The 20,040-nt window shown below is 36.1% G+C and overlaps 1 protein-coding gene and 1 long non-coding RNA gene across 6 annotated transcripts in view; one reads left to right on the top strand and one right to left on the bottom strand.

The window, feature by feature from the left end:
- The window catches only part of LOC127938360 (uncharacterized), a 172,068-nt gene that overhangs the window by 29,547 nt on the left and 122,481 nt on the right, over nt 1–20,040 (top strand). The gene's annotated exons all lie outside the window — the stretch shown is intronic.
- Nucleotides 1–20,040, bottom strand: part of LOC127938353 (pumilio homolog 2) — a 167,821-nt gene that overhangs the window by 26,969 nt on the left and 120,812 nt on the right. For all 5 annotated transcript variants that reach the window (XM_052534927.1, XM_052534930.1, XM_052534929.1 and 2 more), the window contains exon 19: nt 6,878–7,003. In XM_052534927.1, coding sequence (XP_052390887.1) covers nt 6,878–7,003 — 126 coding nt within the window. The remainder of the gene's footprint in view (nt 1–6,877; nt 7,004–20,040) is intronic.

The following is a 20,040-nucleotide window of genomic DNA, read 5'->3' as shown; positions in this document are numbered from 1 at the left end:
GTTTCTAAGTCACACCACCTTGCTACTGGGGTTCCTCAGGGCTCAGTACTTGGACCACTTCTCTTCTCCATCTACATGACATCTTTAGGATCTGTCATTCAGAAGCATGGCTTTTCTTATCACTGCTATGCCGATGACACCCAACTCTACTTCTCATTCCAGCCTGATGACCCGACGGTAGCTGCTCGCATTTCAGCCTGTCTGAGTGACATTTCTAGCTGGATGAATGACCATCACCTTCAGCTTAACCTTACAAAGACTGAACTACTGGTGATTCCAGCTAACCCATTGATTCATCACAACTTCTCTATACAGCTGGGCTCGTCAACCATAACTCCTTCGAGGACAGCCAGAAACCTAGGAGTTGTGATGGATCATCAATTAAGCTTCACTGACCACATTGCTACAACGACCCGGTCCTGCAGGTTTGCCTTATACAACATTAGGAAGATTAGACCCTTCCTGTCAGAGCAAGCAACCCAACTTCTTGTCCAAGCTCTTGTTCTCTCCAGACTGGACTATTGTAATGCTCTCCTGGCGGGCCTTCCTGCATGTACTGTCAAGCCTCTGCAAATGATCCAGAATGCAGCAGCGAGGGTTGTCTTCAATGAGCCAAAAAAAGCTCATGTTACTCCCCTCCTCATCAGGTTACACTGGCTACCAGTAGCTGCTCGCATCAAATTCAAGGTACTGATGCTTGCCTACAAGACAACCACTGGCACGGCACCAACTTACCTAAACTCACTGGTTAAATCCTATGTGCCCTCCAGAAGCTTGCGCTCTGCAAGTGAACAACGCCTTGTGGTGCCATCCCAAAGAAATTCAAAATCACTCTCACAGACCTTTTCCTGGACTGTGCCCAGCTGGTGGAATGACCTCCCAATCTCAATTCGTACAGCGGAGTCTTTACTCATTTTCAAGAAACATCTAAAGACTCATCTTTTTCGCCTGCACTTAACCTACTAACACAGTACTTTTCCTTTTCTTGTCTTTCATTTAATTAAAAAAAAAAAAAAAAAAAAAAAAAAAAATTTTATACACCTGGCTATGCGTTCTATACTAGACTAACTGAGACTTGTCATGGCACTTGTATTCTGTTGTTGTTCTCTTGTTGACCTGACTGCTTCTATTGTTCTCATTTGTAAGTCGCTTTGGATAAAAGCGTCTGCTAAATGATTAAATGTAAATGTAAATGTAAATGATAAGTGTGACTGCATTATATAACAATTATTAATAATATTAGTAATGTTCATCGTCTAGCTGATTACATCTTGTATTTTTTTTTTTTTTTTTTATCCTTTCATACATGCACAAACTGACAGTCACCACCATAAGCTACTACTAAATATTGTAGAAACAAAATTTTCAAAGTCTCTTTTAATTTATTTTAAATCTCAAGTTAGGTTCTTTCGCAATTATTTTTGTAATGCGACAACGCGTTTACGTCACCCACAAAGCAGAAGGAGCCACCAGCGGTGCGTCCGAGTGAGCAGTGTTTTGATTTGAGGGCAAACGTAAAGAGAACGTCGTGGCGTGTGTCCATTGCAAGATAGAGCTGGCAATACCACAACTAGGGCCCTATGAGTTCATTGATGCAGAAAACGCGGAGGGAATCACAGAATCCAGTCATAAAAATGGAATTCACAGTTTAACGTGGAATGGCACGGAATTTGTCAAATTTGTAATGAATTAATAAAAAATAGGTCATTGCACTTACATCAAATCACGATATGGACTAATATCTGTAAATATTAAGCCGGAACAGTCTATTTAAATATGAATCCTGCATTTTCTGTGTGTCTCTGTTAATGCGCAGAGCAGAAGCACGTCTCCAGTTTATTTGCACACACTGAAGCGTGCGTGTTTTTTACAAAAAAAAAATAAAAAATTAAGGTTTAAATCACACAACATTTCTTTCGTGTTTTATTTTTTTATAGTAACCCTTTGTTTACCGAAAAGTAATTTTCAATAATTCAAAGATTAATTTAATTAATGTTTTATGCGTTTAATGTGCATCTCAGAAAATGCTTTATTTAAAACCCCAACTGAATGGCACTTAAATGCACTTAATTCATCTGTCAATTTTATTGTCATTGTTCACAGTACAAGTACAGACAGAGAAACAATGGGTAATAATTAAATGTTTATTTTGGTGTATGCATTGCATTCTATGCATTTCAAAAATAAAAAATATTTTTTCTAAAAAAGGAAACTTAGTTGTTAATTTTAAGAGACCCAGGAGGAGACTTATTTTCTCTTGCATAATTAATATTGCACTTTAATTAAGCAAAAACACATTTTATCCGATTACTCGATTAATCGATGGATTATTGTTGGTAGAATACTCGATTACTAAAATATTCGATAGCTACAGCCCTAATTACATTCCAGAGAGTTCAGTTGTCAGCACCACAGTGGAAAATTAAACTTATCCATGCTGACTGGCATGGAATAAAACGGTTAAGCAAAGAGAACCGTTTGACCCAATACTGGAAAAGCGGCTTATGAATCGCCCGCAAGTGAATGCCATGATTGAGTTCAACTGGAAGACCTTAGCTGTATGGGAGCACTTTAAATTGCATGAGGACAAGACAAAGGCAGTGTGCCAAATATGCTAATTGAAATTGGCCTGCCACAACAGCATATCAAGTTCTGTAAGTAGTACCAAAGTCTCTATTCTATAGTCTTTGGTAATACGCCTATAGAAGGCTATATTGTTGGGGTAAAAAAAAAACAAAAAAAAAACAAGTTGCTTTTATCTGCCATGTTAATCAGTATTTTTAGACATTTTAAAAATGTGCACTTAATTTACTAATACGGCACCCATAAAAATAGACAAACTGCCTAATAATGTGTTTATATTAAAAGTATTGTTCTTAACGGACCGGTGTGTCTTGTATTGCTAGTGCAAGGTGTCTGTTCTCGGAGCATATAAGCCCTGCCCGCGTGATGGGAGTTTTTTTTTTTCTTTTTCTGTAGCTTATTAAAAGTTGATTAATTCTGAACGTGTAGCATGTCAATATGAACCAAAATGCGGCACTGCACTCCCTTGGTTCTGCAACAACTCAACCACCATGTACAAAGTCGACTGGATGAACGATTCTCAACATAATAAAAATGCAAACAGACTAGTGTTGTCACGATACCAAAATTATTGTTTCGATACCGATAACTAGTCAAGAATTGCGATTTCAATACTTTTTCGATACTTTTCCTGTAAAGGGAAAATATTTTCTCAAATATCATTGATGTGCTTTATTTTAAAACCAGGACAACATTCTAATCATAACTAATAATACACTAATAAATGAACATATGAACAGCAGATATATTAAACATTTGAACAAAATATGAAATATAAAAATAACACGTTTAATCCCCGATTAATGTGAATATTATATATGAACTGTCTGACCAAACTATTAAAATGTTAATTATGCAAGAAAACCTTGTGCTTTGTTCATCCGAACAACTTATTTAAACTATTTAATGCGATTATGCACACATTTTAGTATAGCCAAATCAGTTTAGTAAAGCCACTAATGCAGGCAGTAGTGCTTTTTTGCTTGCTTGAGGAGAAAAAACACAGACGTACATAAGGAGGCAATGGAAGCGTGTGTTGCACACACCAACATGAAATACGTCTCTTACAAATCTAGAACGCAGTCATTCTTTGAAGTATCGATACTAATAAATTTAGGTATCGTGACGTTTTTAATTTCCAAGAATCGCGATACTTTTGAAGTATCAGTGCACCGTGCAACACTAAAACAGGCAGACATTCCTTCCTTTATTAGAAAGAAGATTGTTCAAGTATTTGGGCAAGCCCTAGTAAACAATGATAGTAAAATCTATTGGCAATTAAAAAAAAAATAAAATCTCCCCAACTTCTAGTTTCAATAAGAAATCACAACTGTCCAATTTTGCAGGGTCGTTGAGAACAGAGTTGTGTTAGCTCAGCAATATGCTAACATTTCACTGAAATTAACTCAGCATTAGTCGAGTCTCATGAGTAAATGTTATTTGCCATGAAGACCATATCTAATCAGTCATATGTTTGGATGCATCCTTAGGGCCCATTCACACGGAATGTTTTTCAGGGTTTCTGCAGGATTTTTAAGCTCAAATTTAAGACTTTAAAACCTTTAAGACCTACACAAAATTAATTTTTAATTTCCATACGAGTACCATATTAAACTGTAAAATTACTGTAAAAAGCATTTACAGTTTAGAAAAGTTTTCACAAAAACAAAGTTTTATAAAATATACTTTACATTCCAGCATTTAAACCATTTTTAAGAAAATGGATCAAAAAGCATTAGTCAAAACTATTATATTTAAACAATTATCAATAATTATATCCATTAATTAAATAAATTAGGTGTGTGCAATATTGACAAAATATATACATAAGTCTCAAATATTAACTACTTGTTTAATTAACTGTTGTATAAAAATAAATATCACATTTGTAATCATGCTTGCTTTTGGAGAAAAAAAAATATTTTTGTTCGCTTTATACTCTATAGCTAATTACAATATTACAGACAATACATATTACACAACCCTAGGTTTAGATATTTATAATGCATTATCTTCTTATCGATCCACCAATTTACATTTAAATCTCTGTGTGTTTGCAGGGTAAAAACATGGGTCGATTTTTGCATTGGTCTGAACTGAACAAAATTTTTTTATTGAAAATGCTCATTCATTCTGTGCCAGTAGGTGGAGCGTTTGGTAGAAATATATTGTTTCCCTGTTAAAGGGATAGTTCACCCAAAAATCTAAATTATCTCATTAATAACTCACCCTCATGTCTGTTCAAACCAGTAAGACCTCCATTTATCTTCGGAACACAGTTTAAGATATCTTAGATTTAGTCAGACAGCTCTCAGTCCCTCCACTGAAACTGTGTGTACGGTATACTGTCCATGTCCAGAAAGGTAAGAAAAACATAATCAAAGTAGTCCATGTGACATCAGAGGGTCAGTTAGAATTTTTTTTTGAAGCATCGAAAAGACATTTTGGTCCAAAAATAGCAAAAACTATGACTTTATTCAGCATTGTCTTCTCTTCCATGTCTGTTGTGAGAGAGTTCAAAACAAAGCAGTTTTTCATATCCGGTTCGCAAACTAATCAACGTAACCGGATCTTTTTGAACCAGTTCACCAAGTCAAACTGAATCGTTTTAAACTGTTCACATCTCCACTACGCATTAATCCACAATTGACTTAAGCTGTTAACTTTTTTTTTTAATGGGGCTGACACTCCCTCTGAGTTCAAACAAACCAATATCGCGGAGTAATTCATGTACTCAAACAGTACACTGACTGAACTGCTGTGAAGAGAGAACTGAAGATGAACACAGAGCCGAGTCAGATAATGTTCACGAGTCAAGAACCGTTTCTGTCAGATGTGTCCGATTATATGAGGGTAAGTTATTAATGACATAATTTAGATTTTTGGGTGAATGACCCCTTTAATGGCAGAACACAAAGCAGTGCAGCACCGGATATTGAAGCTGCAGTGCTCGTTTATTCAATGAAATCATAGCCTTTTGAAGTTTAATCCTCACATTCAGCCATATCGCAATTCTGGTTTTTCAATCTTTAAATTTAAGACAACTTAAATTACACTTTCAGTTTTGATTGCACAGATAAGAGCAATACATCAATCAAATCTGTAAAGGGTCTACTTTTATTTATACACATAATAACAACAACATTTTGTGCATTTATAAAGTAAATAAAAACAAGGTGCGCTGTCTGTAGCCTTGGTCTGCGGTGATCATTTAGAAACCTGTCATTAAAATGTAAACTAACTCGGTGAATACTCAAAGAGACATGACAGATATATCTATAGAAAGCTTGACATGTCTACTTTTGAGATAAAGTAATCCATATGAACACAACGCAATGTCCGTCATTCACGTTTTCTTTCATTATATCTAATGTGACCATGCACTGAACGCGCTATTGTGATTATAATGTTCCACGTGAAGTGTGCAGTGTGTTTATGCCCATACCACAGAAAACAAAGCAACAAGACCATTCAAGTTTTTTTTTTTTTTTTTTTACTGTTTGCTTTGCGCTGATGATTACCTCAGGATTTGAGTTTTGTATTTCCTCAGAAAAAAAAAGAATGAAGAGCTTTGTCCAGTAGAGATCTTAAACATAAGTCCATATATATTTGATGATTTTTTGATGACTATAATTCCTGACTAAATGTATAATCAAGTGAAACATTATGAAGTTTCATTCACATCATCTAAAAGTATCAGTGTCCATTACAACAATGTTAATAGTTTATCATTTAGTTTATTTGAAAGCACATAAACAATACACACTTTGGAAATGCTAGTTATGAGAATTTATATGAATTTAATGAGAAATTAAAACATTTAGCACACATGATGATAAATAAAAATGACTAATATGATAAATGTTACCTACATTTCTGTTCTTTCAATTTCTCAGCTCTTTCAAATTCTCAGCTCTTTACAACATTAATAATAATAATAATAAAAATAAATAATAATAATAATACAACATTGCAACAACAATTGCAAGAATGAGATGCATTAACTTAAACGCTGCATTTTTTTTTCCGTTTAGAATACTGTGACTTGCACTAGATGCTGCAATAGATGCAAGTGCAATAGTTATAAGCACACCAATCAAATTCTATCTAGTGTATGCTTATATAGAAAAATAAATGGTAAATGAAGCTCGGTCTTTGCAACAGTTCATTATTTAAATTGACATTTTCTACTAGGATTTTTTTTTTTTTTAATGAAAAGAGGCCACACAATAAGAAACTAACTACAGACATCAGAGATTCTTAGAATTGCCACAAGACATTCAGGAAGTCATACCTGTCCCAGCTGCTCAGAGTGCTGGTGGAGTTCTTCCAGGATGGGCAGGGTCTGCTCCTGGGTACAGTGCTCCAATATACGCTGGATCACCCTGCAGCCATACGGATGAGTGGACAAAACAAACACCTACAAACAGACACACAAAAACACATTAACATATATTATCCTGCATCCAGTTCACCAGAAGACATTACATCACTGATCATTTTCTTAAAAACCAATGTATAGGGTCAGGGAGGTATAACCAAAATCATTTTGCAATGTATGATAATTTCCTGTCACATATAGTTGAATGTGTTTCAATTCATCAAAATAATTACTGTTTTTATTCAATATTGTTAAAAAAAAGAAAAAAGTTAAACTAAAAGACAAGATCATAAACATAAACAACTAGGCATAGCCTGAAGTAGAGCTAAATTAATCGTTTAAATGTTAAATTCACATCTTTACTCATGGCATGGCTCACCCAGCATTTTCATATTAGTCGGTTTCTTCATTACACAGAGGGGCCCAGTCATAGATACAACTACCAAGTTAAACCTTTGTTTTAAGTACTAGTGTGGACAACTAACAGTTAGATAAAGGATGAACAGTCTTACGTTTACTTTTTCAAATTAGACCAATGTAAGTTTTAATATAACTGACTTGGATATGTATGACCATTTTTTAAAGATATAAATTAGATGACTAACATGTAATACTAGTTTAACCCTCTGGAGTCTAAGGGTATTTTTGGGGCCTTGAGAAGTTTTGTCATGCCCTGACATTTGTGCTTTTTTCAGTTTCTTATAAATATCTAAATGGGTAAAGTCTAATATCACTGTAATCAGCACAAACTGGGCTATAATAATATGTGAAATGCATGCATGTACATGATTGTATTTTTGAGAAAAAAAATGTTATGCATGGTTAGTGAAAAACTAAAAATGTTAAATCACTTGAATAAGGCAATAAAACACATACATAAAATTGGTTGCCGGAAAAGTTGAGAACTGGAGCTTGTAGCCTAGAATTTTTCTTTCTGAATGATGTGAAAATCATCTTGTTTACTCACTCACAGAAAACAATATATTGATTTAAATTTTCTAAAACACTTTTTGTTGGTAAAAGTCATATGCGAGTAGGCGTCAACTATCATGAATATCATTGTGATTTACACCTGAGAAGACAAAGGCCTGCATAATGAGCCACATAATGAGCCTCTCATTCAACTGTGCCACTCTGAGGGCAATTTTTTTGGCATCCTTTCTCTAGTCACACAATCCTTCAGAAATCCTTTTAACAATCTTATTTTCTACCAAATAAACCCCATTTATTATCATTATTATTATTAATGTTGAAAAGAGCTGATAATATTTTTCAGGTTTTTTTTAGGGGGAATAAATCGAAAGAACTGCATTGTTTTTACATTTGTTAGAGTTATCTCTATTTGTCACATTTATATTATTTACATCAAGCTTTTGAATGGTATAGTATTGTATATTGTTATTGAAACTTCATAATGTTTCACTTGATTATACATTTAGTCAGGAATTATAGTTTGGAAAAAGTATTTGGAAAAAGCCTAACTAGTAAAATGTTTACACGTTATGTGAAAACTAGTACAAATAAATAAAAAGAGACTTACTCATGTTTATGATCTCTGCTGAATAAAGCGCTTCATTCTTTTTTCTGAGGAAATCCATTTCTCAAATCCTCAACCACATCACATCTTTTTGGGGTGAATTATGTCTTATTCCTCTCATCGCGAAGCAAACAGTAAAATAAAATAAAAACTTGAAGAATAGTCTCGCTGCTTTTTCTTCTGTGTGGGCGTATTCAAGCCGCGCGCTTCAGTTTGAATCTGAATAGCGCGTTAAGCGGGGGGGCGTGGTCACATTAGATATAATGAGCGGAGATATGAAAAACAGACATTGCGTTGTTTTCATATGGATTACTTTATCTCAGAATATTTGTTTTCGGCAGCACTTGTTTAGTTTAAAAGTAGACATTCCAGGCTTTCTATAGATATCTCTCTCATGTCTCTTCGTTGAGTATTCACGGAGTTACAGTTCATTTTAATGAAATGTTTGTACATGACGATCAGCGGAGATAAAGACTGTAGACAGCGCACCTTGTTTGTTATCTTTATTTTATAAGTGCACAAAGGTTTTTTGTTATTATGTCTGTATCCAAAAAAAACTAGACCCTTTACAGATTCGATAGATGTATTGCTCTTATCTGTACGATTAAAACTGAGAGTGTAATTTAAGTTCTTTTCAGGGTTATCAGGTGAAAATGACTCAAAACGCATATGCGCGTTAATCGACTCGAAAGGGTTAAGTATTTAATGCAACTGGCTCCAGGTGTAAGTTACAAAGCAGTCCTGTCTACTGGTATATAGTAAGTACTTTATTTCTATAGATCCTTTCTAGAGCACAAAAGATAATAACAGGGGTTAAAGCAAAAAAAAAAAAAAAAAAAAAATCCTGTGCCTGAAGGTTTTTCCGGGGGCGGGGCAACACATGCAAAGGATGCAATGACTGTGACAACTTTAACATTTGAAAGGATACTATGGCAAAGTTATCGCTTTCTTTATTCAAACTGATTTTCTTTTTCTTGAATATATGATTGACCTGCAGAAAGAAAGCTGTACTTGGAAAATCATGAGCTATAACTCCGCTTAACGACACTAGTTGTATGACAATACACTTAGCTAATGAGATGAGACAAAGGGTGCTTTAAGGGTGCTTTCACATCTCAAGTTTGGTTCATTTGGTCCAAACCAAGGGCAAACAATTACATAATGTAGCATTTTTCAGCTTTTTTGGTTCCTTTTCACACCACACTGATGGCTTTTGTTCCGTACCAGTTGAAACGAACTAAAATGCAGTCACATGGCAACATCCACATCACTCATTTGCCATGACGTATTTCCTAAACTGGTTTTCAAATGGTCAATTTACGTGAGGGAAAATTCCAACATAAGAGGAAAAGACAGCAAACAACACAGAGACAACACAACTATGGAAAGAAAACTGCGTGGGCTGGTTTTGTCCCTGGCCATAATCTATTACATTGTTTGTATACACCACAATATGCAAACAATACATTTCAATAATGAAGCGCAGATGCAGAGTGAAAACAACATTCTAATGCACTGCAAACTGTGACTTCAAGCGGAGGCGTGCATTAATTCTTCTTAACTCTGACATGCTAATGGTCATCAGACCAAATTTCTATGAGGCCAATTATTATTTTGTCATGGCCAATGAGTGATGTGGATGTTGTCATGTGACAGCATTTTGGTTAGTTTCAACTGGTACGGACCAAAGCAATCAGTGTGGTGTGAAAAGGAACCAAAAAAGCTGAAAAATGCTACGGTATAATTGTTTGCCCTTGGTTCGGACCAAATGAACCGAACTATAGATGTGAAAGCACCCTAATACAGATACTTGTTTCACTAGAATGTGACGATATTTTAATACTGTTTTTAAGAAGTTTTCTATAAAATGTTTGCCTTTTTATTATAAAAAGTAAAACTATGCAGTTGTTTTTAGAAATATTTTAACTAATCTAGGCCTGTAACTAATGATTCTTTTGGTAATCAATTAATCTAATGATTATTTTGACAACAGAGTAATCTTTTTTTTTTTTTTTTTTACATTTACAATTACATTTACATTTATTCATTTAGCAGACGCTTTTATCCAAAGCGACTTACAGATGAAGACAGTGGAAGCAATCAAAAACAACAAAAAGAGCAATGATATATAAGTGCTATAACAAGTCTCAGTTAGGTTAACACCGTACACGTAGCATGGGATTTTAAATATAATAAATAATAAGAAAACAGATAGAATAAAAAAAGAAAAAGAAAAGAATAGAGCAAGCCAGTTAGAGGTCTTTACACACACACACACACACACATACATATACAATTGCATAATACATTAAAAGAAAATGGAATACAAAAAGATTAGAAAGGTAGTTAGATTTTTTAAAGAATAGAAGTAGAATAGTGAGTGTTAAAGTTAGAGGGTCAAATAAAGATGGAAGAGATGGGTTTTAAGTCGATTCTTGAAGATGGCTAAGGACTCAGCTGCTCGGATTGAGTTGGGGAGTTCATTCCACCAGAAGGGAACATTTAATTTAAAAGTCCGTAAAAGTGACTTTGTGCTTCTTTAGGATGGCACAATCAAGCGACGTTCACTTGCAGAACGCAAGCTTCTAGAGACATGAGTCTGAAGTAACAAATTTAGGTAAATGGGTGCAGAGCCAGTGGTAGTTTTGTAGGCAAACATCAATGCCTTGAATTTTATGCGAGCAGCTATTGGAAGCCAGTGCAAATTGATAAACAGAGATGTGACGTATTCTTTTTGGCTCATTAAAAATTAATCTTGCTGCCGCGTTCTGAATTAATTGTAAAGGTTTGATAGAATTGGCTGGAAGACCTGCCAAGAGAGCATTGCAATAGTCCAGCCTGGACAGAACAAGAGCTTGAACAAGGAGCTGTGCAGCATGTTCCGAAAGAAAGGGCTTGATCTTCTTGATGTTGAATAAAGCAAATCTGCAGGATCGGACAGTTTTAGCAATGTGGCATGAGAAAGTCAGCTGATCATCAATCATAACTCCAAGGCTTCTAGCTGTTTTTGAAGGAGTTATGGCTGATGTGCCTAACTTGATGGTGAAATTATGATAGAATGATGGGTTTGCTGGAATCACAAGCAGTTCTGTCTTGCCAAGGTTTAGTTGAAGGTGATGGTCCATCATCCAGGAAGAAATGTCTGTTAGACAAGCTGAGATGCGAATAGCTACCGTCAGATCATCAGGATGGAATGAGAGGTAGAGTTGAGTGTCATCAGCATAGCAGTGGTATGAAAAGCCATGTTTTTGAATGACAGAACCTAATGATGCCATGTAAACAGAGAAGAGAAGTGGTCCAAGAACTGAGCCCTGAGGCACCCCAGTAGTTAGATGTTGAGACTTGGACACCTCACCTCTCCAAGATACTTTGAAGGACCTATCTGATAGGTAAGACTCAAACCATTGAAGAGTGGTTCCTGAGATGCCATTTGCCAGTAGGGTTGATAGGAGGATCTGGTGATTAACCGTGTAAAAATTAATTTTATTAATGAAAAACGTTGCAAAGTCGTCAGCTATTAGAGATGAAGCAGGAGGGGGAGGAGGAGGACAAAGAAGCGAGGAAAATGTTTTAAAAAGCATGCGAGAGTTAGATGAATTGTTAAATTTGTTATGGTATGCCGCGTTTCCACCGAAATTACCCGGAACATTTGTACCAGGAACTTTTTTTCCCAGGAACTTTTTTCCCCCCAGACCCGTTGCTTTCTGCGTTTCCACCACGGTGTAAAGTACAGGGTAGATTAGGCAAATTGACTGGTGACGTAGGTCTGCGCGTTTCTCAATACAAAGTACCAATGATTTAAAAAAAAAAAAAAAAAAAAAAAAAGGTACGCTGATTTTGGACGTGCATCATCGGTAGTTATATCTGACTTCGTGCATTCGACTGGGGAGTGTGATGTCAGCGACTACGCGAATCCTGTAATTTTCCTCTCTGTATATTTACAATAAAACGAAATGGGATATAAAATACCACTGCCTCCTTTGGTTTCATTTAAGCATAATAACAGCTGCAGAAATCTACTTAGTTCAGGGATATGTGTATATGCAGCCATTACAATGAAACAAAATATTATATTTATAATATTATATTATAATATTTTATTTTCATTTTAACATATAGATAAATTGAATACAGACCAAAGAAAACCTGTTAGATTTACCCCGCAGCTGAATTATGTTATGTTTAACCACTAAAGAGACATAAGAGCCAGCGGCACATATCAGAAGATCTGTCCGAGATGAGGCTGCTCTCTGCGGATACATGAGGACTGAGCTTCCGCTGATCGAGTGGAGCTCACAGTCTACGAGATTGGCGAAATACATTTTTAAATAGGCGCTGTCTTTATAAATAAACCATAGATGAGAGTTTTAAACAACTACATTCTCGCCTGAAATACTTTTAAAATTACATTTCATGACACAATAACAGTAATATTTGAAAATGATCCAAATAAATGGTGTTTGAACTCAACCAATGCTGCGTGAACTCAGATTGCTTTGGCTACTGTTATTTTCCCATCAGTATATTTACAATAAAACTAAATAGGATATAAAATACCACTGCCTCCTTTCGTTTTCATTTAAACATAATAACAGCTGCAGAAATGTACTTAGTTCAGGGATATGTGTAATGTTATATACAGCCATTGCAATGAAACAAAATATTATATAGACTTGCCTTTTTTATTTTTTTTTTTACATATAGACAAATTGAATACAGACCAAAGAAAACCTGTTAGATTTACCCCGCAGCTGAATTATATTTTATGTTTAACCACTGAAGAGACATCAGAGCCAGCGGCACATATCAGAAGATCTATCCGAGATGAGGCTGCTCTCTGCGGATACATGAGGACTGAGCTCCCGCTGATCGAGTGGAGCTTACCGTCTCTGAGATCGGTGAAACACATTTTTAAATAGGCACTGTCTTTATAAATAAACCACAGATTTGAGTTTTAAACAACTACATTCTCTCCTGAAATAATTTTAAAATTACATTTCATGACACAATAACAGTAATATTTTGAAAATGTTGATTCGAATAAATGGTGGTTGAACTCAACCAATGCTGCGTGAACTCAACCAATCAGCATGTTTAGCGCCAAAGTCCCGCCCCCGAAAGTTCCGGAACTTTGAAAAAGTACCACCTCGCCAGCAGGGACTTTCTGAGGGGCATTTTTTTACCCAGAACTTTATTAAGTTCCTGGTTCCTGTGGTGGAAACACACCAAGTACCAGGCCAAAGTCCCTAGTTCCTGGGTAAAGTTCCTGCGGTGGAAACGCGGCTGTAGTATGTCATTTTAGCAGAGGAGACATTAGCAGAGAAAGAAGATAGGAGTGACTGATACACAATAAGGTCAGCAGTATTTTTGGACTTGCGCCACACCCTTTCAGAAGCTCTAAGCTTAGAACGGTGTTCGCGTAGAACATCAGATAACCAAGGGGCAGAAGGGGTGTTACGGGCTGGCCTGGAAGATAAGGGGCAAACAGTGTCTGAACAAGATGTAAGAGTGGAGCAGAAAGTATCAGTAGCACTGTTAGCATCCAAAGAGGCAAACAGTTTAGGGGAAGGAAGTGAAGAAGAAACCATTGCAGATAGCCGGGAGGGTGAAAGTGTGCATAGGTTACGTCGAAAGATGACATGTGGAGGGGTAAGTGATGTGTCAGGGATCATGTTGAGGTTAAGAGTGAGGAGGAAGTGATCCGACATGTGCAGTGGAGTAACCAGAACATGATCAGTAGAGCAGTTTCGTGTATAAATAAGGTCCAGTTGGTTGCCTGATTTGTGAGTAGCAGTAGTTGACACTCGGTTGAGATCAAAAGAGGCAAACAGAGTGTGGAAATCGGCAAACAGAGGTTTATCTCGATGAATGTTGAAATCTCCAAACATAACTAGGGGAGTACCATCCTCAGAAAAGGTTGAGAGCAACACATCTAATTCATCCAAAAAGTTGCCCAGTGGTCCTGGGGGTCGATAGACAACAAAAAAAAATATTTTAAAAGGGTAGGTAACAGTAACTGAATTAGATTCAAAGGAGCTGTTGATACCCAAAAATGGTAAAGGATTAACTTTCCAATCATTAGACATGAGCAGACCAGTACCTCCACCTCTTCCAGTCTAACGGGGGGAGTGGGAAAATGAGAAATTATTGGAGAGTGATGCAGGGGTAGCAGTGTCCTCTGGTTTGATCCAGGTCTCTGTTAGGGCCATGAGATTAAGCTTTGAATGACTAATAATAGAAGTAATGAAATCGGTTTTGTTTAAAGCAGACTGGCAATTCCAGAGACCAATAGGAAAAGAAAGTAGTGTATTAGCACAAACAAACTTTTCTTTATGCTCTTTATGTAAGTCCTTAATAATATGTATTTTAAATATGTTTGTGCGTACAATGGTTAATCCTTGTTATGCGAGGATTATAATTTTACTAGTTTATAAATTGGAAATGTTTCTCCTCATTTTAACTTTCTCAAATAGAGTCATGTTTCGGTAACCCCACTCCTGACCAGGTCGTAAAACTTTATGATCCCACTGGGAAACAGGACAGGAAGGCTAACTCTTACAAAAAGAATGGTAAAATGTACTCAGACTTGGTCTAAATGTATATAGTATTGTTTTGTTGGTGCACTGAGATGTTTCCCATATAAATTGGGACTATCTGCAATTTATTAGCGTGTGTTAATCTTTAAATGTGTGTAATTCTGCAATTGAATGTAACTTCATGTTTTGATCATTTATATATGTCACTTTTGGTGTCTGTTTAATCGTCATGCTTTGACGAACTCACTTATCTAAAGCAAATTAATGAAAAATGTATTTAATCTTGAATTACGAACTTGTTAGAATATCACTGCTGAGATCTGACAAGCCTAAGTTATTAGGGTGGGTGTTTCCACAGAGACAAAGGAACTTTTTCCCGCTTCAGATCGCGGACGTTCATTGGTTGTTCACGCGAACAGAGGCATGTACCATCTCAAGCCATAAGAGCTGACTGAACAAGGTCCGCCCTCTCTTCGTTCTCTTACACGCTGCTCTCCTGCTTCGAGCCGTGTCGCTCCCACTTGTCCCTCTGCGCGGCCTTGGGCCACACCCCTATCGCTGCCCCCCTCAGCACAGGGGCTCAGCTCTCATGGCTCCTTCGGAAGCTTTCGTTTTCGTTGTTTTGTTTTCTTTTCATTACTATGTTTATTCACCTATTCGCCTCTCCACACGAGGAAGACGAATCCTGAAACACTGCCTTGTTAAACCTTTCAAATTCCACGCAATTCCGCAGCAGCTCCAGGCCGGAAGACAAAGAGACCACGTTCACGCCAAGCTCCAGCGCAGCTCACACGCACGTCACACGAGCGTCGCCGGTCTCACGCCACACACACTGGGCATTTGCAAGTATCCTTTTTCTATGGAGATTTAAATGCTGCTTAAAGTTTGCCTATGATTTGAATCGTTGGTGTCTTTCAAGTGTACTGTCTGTGAGTTTGCATAACTCATATCATACTGTGACCATGCTCTCTCTCTCTCTCTCTCTCACCTCCCTCCTCTCGCATTCATTCTCTCTCTCTCTCTATCTCTATCTCTCTCCTTCATTTGGATTCCGTTATGTCTTGTATAAAGTTTACTGTCTGTATTGTCGTACGCGTATTTATTGTGTGATTTGTAGTTTGATGTATTATTAGTTCAATTATTAAAAACCAATATATTCATGATTGCCTCCGAACCTCTCACATTACGAGTCAATGAAGTGTGATCTTAGCTACATGCTGTTTAAATTGAGTAACTAAATTTATTATAATGATAGGATAATGTTTTCATGGCCAGAGAATATTTTTCCTTGAATTATAATAAGTGATAACTTTATTGAAAATTGATAAGTTAATCTTACGCCCGTTTGCTGGATGTTTTGATTTGCAGTAATTTACAGTAAGAGATATCACTATAATTGATATGAAGAATGTAAGATTGACATATTAATGAGTGAATTACAGTGCCCTGTAATGAGTTATTGATAAATGCAATTGAGCTATTTTTCATCTTCAAAAAAATTTAGTGTAACTGTCATATGAGATATATATTAATCATATTCCTGATTAATTATTAAAATTCCCTATATATCATTTGAGTTAATTATTATGTACAACCCAGTGCGGCTACAGTTGGTAAGATTGCGCGGTCTACATTGTGTGATGCATGGTTTACGAGTGGTAATGATAGTAGGGATCTGGAAACACGTAGTAAGATTTGGTTATAAACAAAAAACAACTGAAACAGAAATGAAACAAGGAAAAGGAAAAAGATTAATCAAAACAATACCCCTGCCAGTGTCCCTGCCCGGTGGAGTCGCACGGTAGAGTCGATGGTCTTAACACTCTTCGGTCTTCACGCGAGGAGGGCTTAACTGGAGGGATGCCACGGTATACTAATCTTTTTTAAACCCGACAAAACGGAAATTGAATTCAGCTGAACGTACTTTACTGTTTATCACAACAAAGGTCTAAGCAAGCGCACAACACTGACAACGTATTCGATAGAGTACGAGACCAAACGCAGCACGTCTCAACACAGTAAACAAACAAGTGTTTCCTAGCAACGACAACTGCGCTAAACACTAATGAGACAAGAAATAAATACACTTATGATCTGCTTTTAACTCCCGCTGATTTAACTGCTTCTCACAAAGGGTATTTCTTTACACTCTCTTGGCTGGTGTTTGAACACACTTTACTGTTTATCACAACAAAGGTCTAAGCAAGCCCACAACACAAACAGAAAGGTTTAGGTCTGTTTGTATTTAGTAACTAATTTAGATTTATTCCTAAAATAAGTGGGAAATGATAGCTGATTGACAAGGGCGTAGAAGCACCAAACCCTGATTTTAAGCCTAAAACAGATATTTTTTGAAAGGTTATATCTCTATTCTGATTGGTTGATTGGAATGTTGTTCTAGGAACATGTTGTACTTGGTGAAATCACGCTCACCATATATATAACATGAACATAACTTAAATACATTATATTTTAAAACAAATACCTGCAGAGGGAGGTGACGTTTCACTTTACAGCTTGATTAAACAATGTTAAATCCATTACATTTACATTTATTCATTTAGCTGACGCTTTTATCCAAAGCGACTTACAATTGCTATATATGTCAGAGGTCGCATGCCTCTGGAGCAACTAGGGGTTAAGTGTCTTGCTCAGGGACACATTGGTGTCTCACAGTGGATTCGAACCCGGGTCTCCCACACCACAGACGTGTGTCTTATCCACTGCGCTAACACCATACCCATCATTAAAAGGCATAATTAGACATAGCTTGATATATCTGCTGTGTTGGCAAAGGTATATAAATAATTTACGTTACAAATCTAGTTAAGCATTTAAAATTCACAGCGTATACAGAGGAAGAGTTTATCCCCTTTCACACATACCATAGTCTTTACTAGTAAATTACTGGTAAAGTTACCATTAATAGATTATGTGTAAAGGACCTTTTAAGAAATCCCAGTAAATGTGTTTTGGCAATCATATCATTCTTATGGAGATGACATGATTACACCTTGTGAACTTATCAATTAAGAAATCGATTTTTCTAAACTGCTGGAAAACTGGGATAGTTACCCCAGTTTTTAAAGCAGGTGATCCACTAAACGTAGCAAATTATAGGCCAATCTCAATTTTGTCAGCTGTATCTAAAATAACAGAAAAAGTAGTAACTGAACAAATTGTAAATTTTTTTGAGACACAAAATAATTTATTGTGCCCCATGCAGTTTGGGTTTCGTAAACGGCACTCTACGGAAACTGCTGTATGTATGTATTTCATTGAGCAAGTGCGATTAAAGTTAGATAAGGGTGGGGGTTGTGGGTGCGGTGTTTCTTGATTTGCAAAAAGCATTTGACACTTTAACCCATAATATTTTATTATCTAAATTAGCACATTTTAATTTTTCTGTGCATACAATGAAATGGATTGAGTCTTACCTTACATCAAGGAAACAATGCACCCGGAACAAAACATGTATATCTTCAACAAGACACTGTTTAACAGGGGTACCTCAGGGGTCCATACTAGGACCTCTACTTTTTAGTTTGTACCTGAATGATCTTCCAGATGTTTGTTCTGATGCATTTATTCAAATGTATGCAGACGATACTGTAATTTATGTACATGCTAAAACAAACGAACAGGTATCACAAAAACTATCTGCTGTTATGACCAAAATCTCAGACTGGTTAAATCAGTGTTGTTTATCATTAAATGTCCAGAAAACTGCTTGTATGTATTTTAAGATTAGAAAGATGGATGAGGTTATACCAAATATATTAGTAAATGGTGAAAGATTACAAATTGTATCGGATTTTAAATACCTTGGAGTTATTTTAGATACTCAATTAACATTCAAAAAACATGTTAAAAAAATAGTTTGTACAGTTACACCTCAACTTAGAAATTTTTAATTTTTACGGAGTCAACTTTCAGCAGAAGCTGCAAGAATCTTTCTGCACTCTTTAATCTTTCCTCACTTCTCTTATTGTATCACTTCATGGTCCCAAGCAGGAAAATCCACTCTTAGACCTTTACATAGTTTATACAAACGTGCTATAAAAGTGTTTGATAAGAAACCTGACAGACATCATCATTGTCTTATAATTCAAAAACATAATCTCTTTACTTTTAAAAACTTTGTAATATTTCAGGATTGTAATTTAATGTATAAAATTGTGAATCATCTTGCACCTCCACCTTTAAAAAGATGTTTGTTTTATTGTGCAATGACAGCATAAGACAGACGTTAAGACTCGTTAAGAGTGCAAAGTAATGCAAAGTAAACCACAATTTATTTCGGATAATATAACGCATAATTAATATAATATAAATAATACTGCACACCTTTTAAATGTGTCCAATCTAAAATATGGTTTAATACCATGTAGCTTAGAAAATATAAGCACAGACTCTTTTCCTCTTTCTCGTTCTAAGAAATGCATATAACTTCATAAATACCAAACTTTCTTCTGTGAGTATTAAATATTAAATATATTAAATATTTAAACTATAGTGTTTTTCTTTCATTTTCCGCGACTGAAGCAGTCAAATGTAACACATCAGCGAAGCAAAACTGACATCTATTTGCAAAAATGTGCTTTGATGCGCTTGTTTTATAACTTGTGGTTAAAGCGCCACTCAGCGGTCAAAGGCTGCACATGCACTTTACACCGCTGCAGCGACGGTAGGAGTGGCGGTAAAAGCGGCGTTTTGGATGTCTGGTTAGTGTAGGATTAAACGCTGCACACCGGGAATCCGGCACGGTGCCGGAGAACTTTAAGCCCTGTAATAATTTGTAACACACAAAAAATATATAGCCAGAAAATTTCTACCAGGGTATAAACGGTATAGCAAAAAACTTGCATTATTTTTGTTATAATGTTTTCCCTATTTAAAAGAGGTTACATGAGGGGTTACACAAGAAAGTATGGTTACACAAAATAAAACGTGGCGATTTCTAAGCAGATAAAAAAGTATAACTTCGACTTCAGCGCAGCAAT

The sequence above is a fragment of the Carassius gibelio genome, chromosome A20 (genome assembly GCF_023724105.1).
Source record: "Carassius gibelio isolate Cgi1373 ecotype wild population from Czech Republic chromosome A20, carGib1.2-hapl.c, whole genome shotgun sequence".
NCBI lineage: Eukaryota > Metazoa > Chordata > Actinopteri > Cypriniformes > Cyprinidae > Carassius > Carassius gibelio.
Note: the sequence above shows the minus strand (reverse complement) of the source record. Positions and strands in the feature narration are given on the sequence as shown.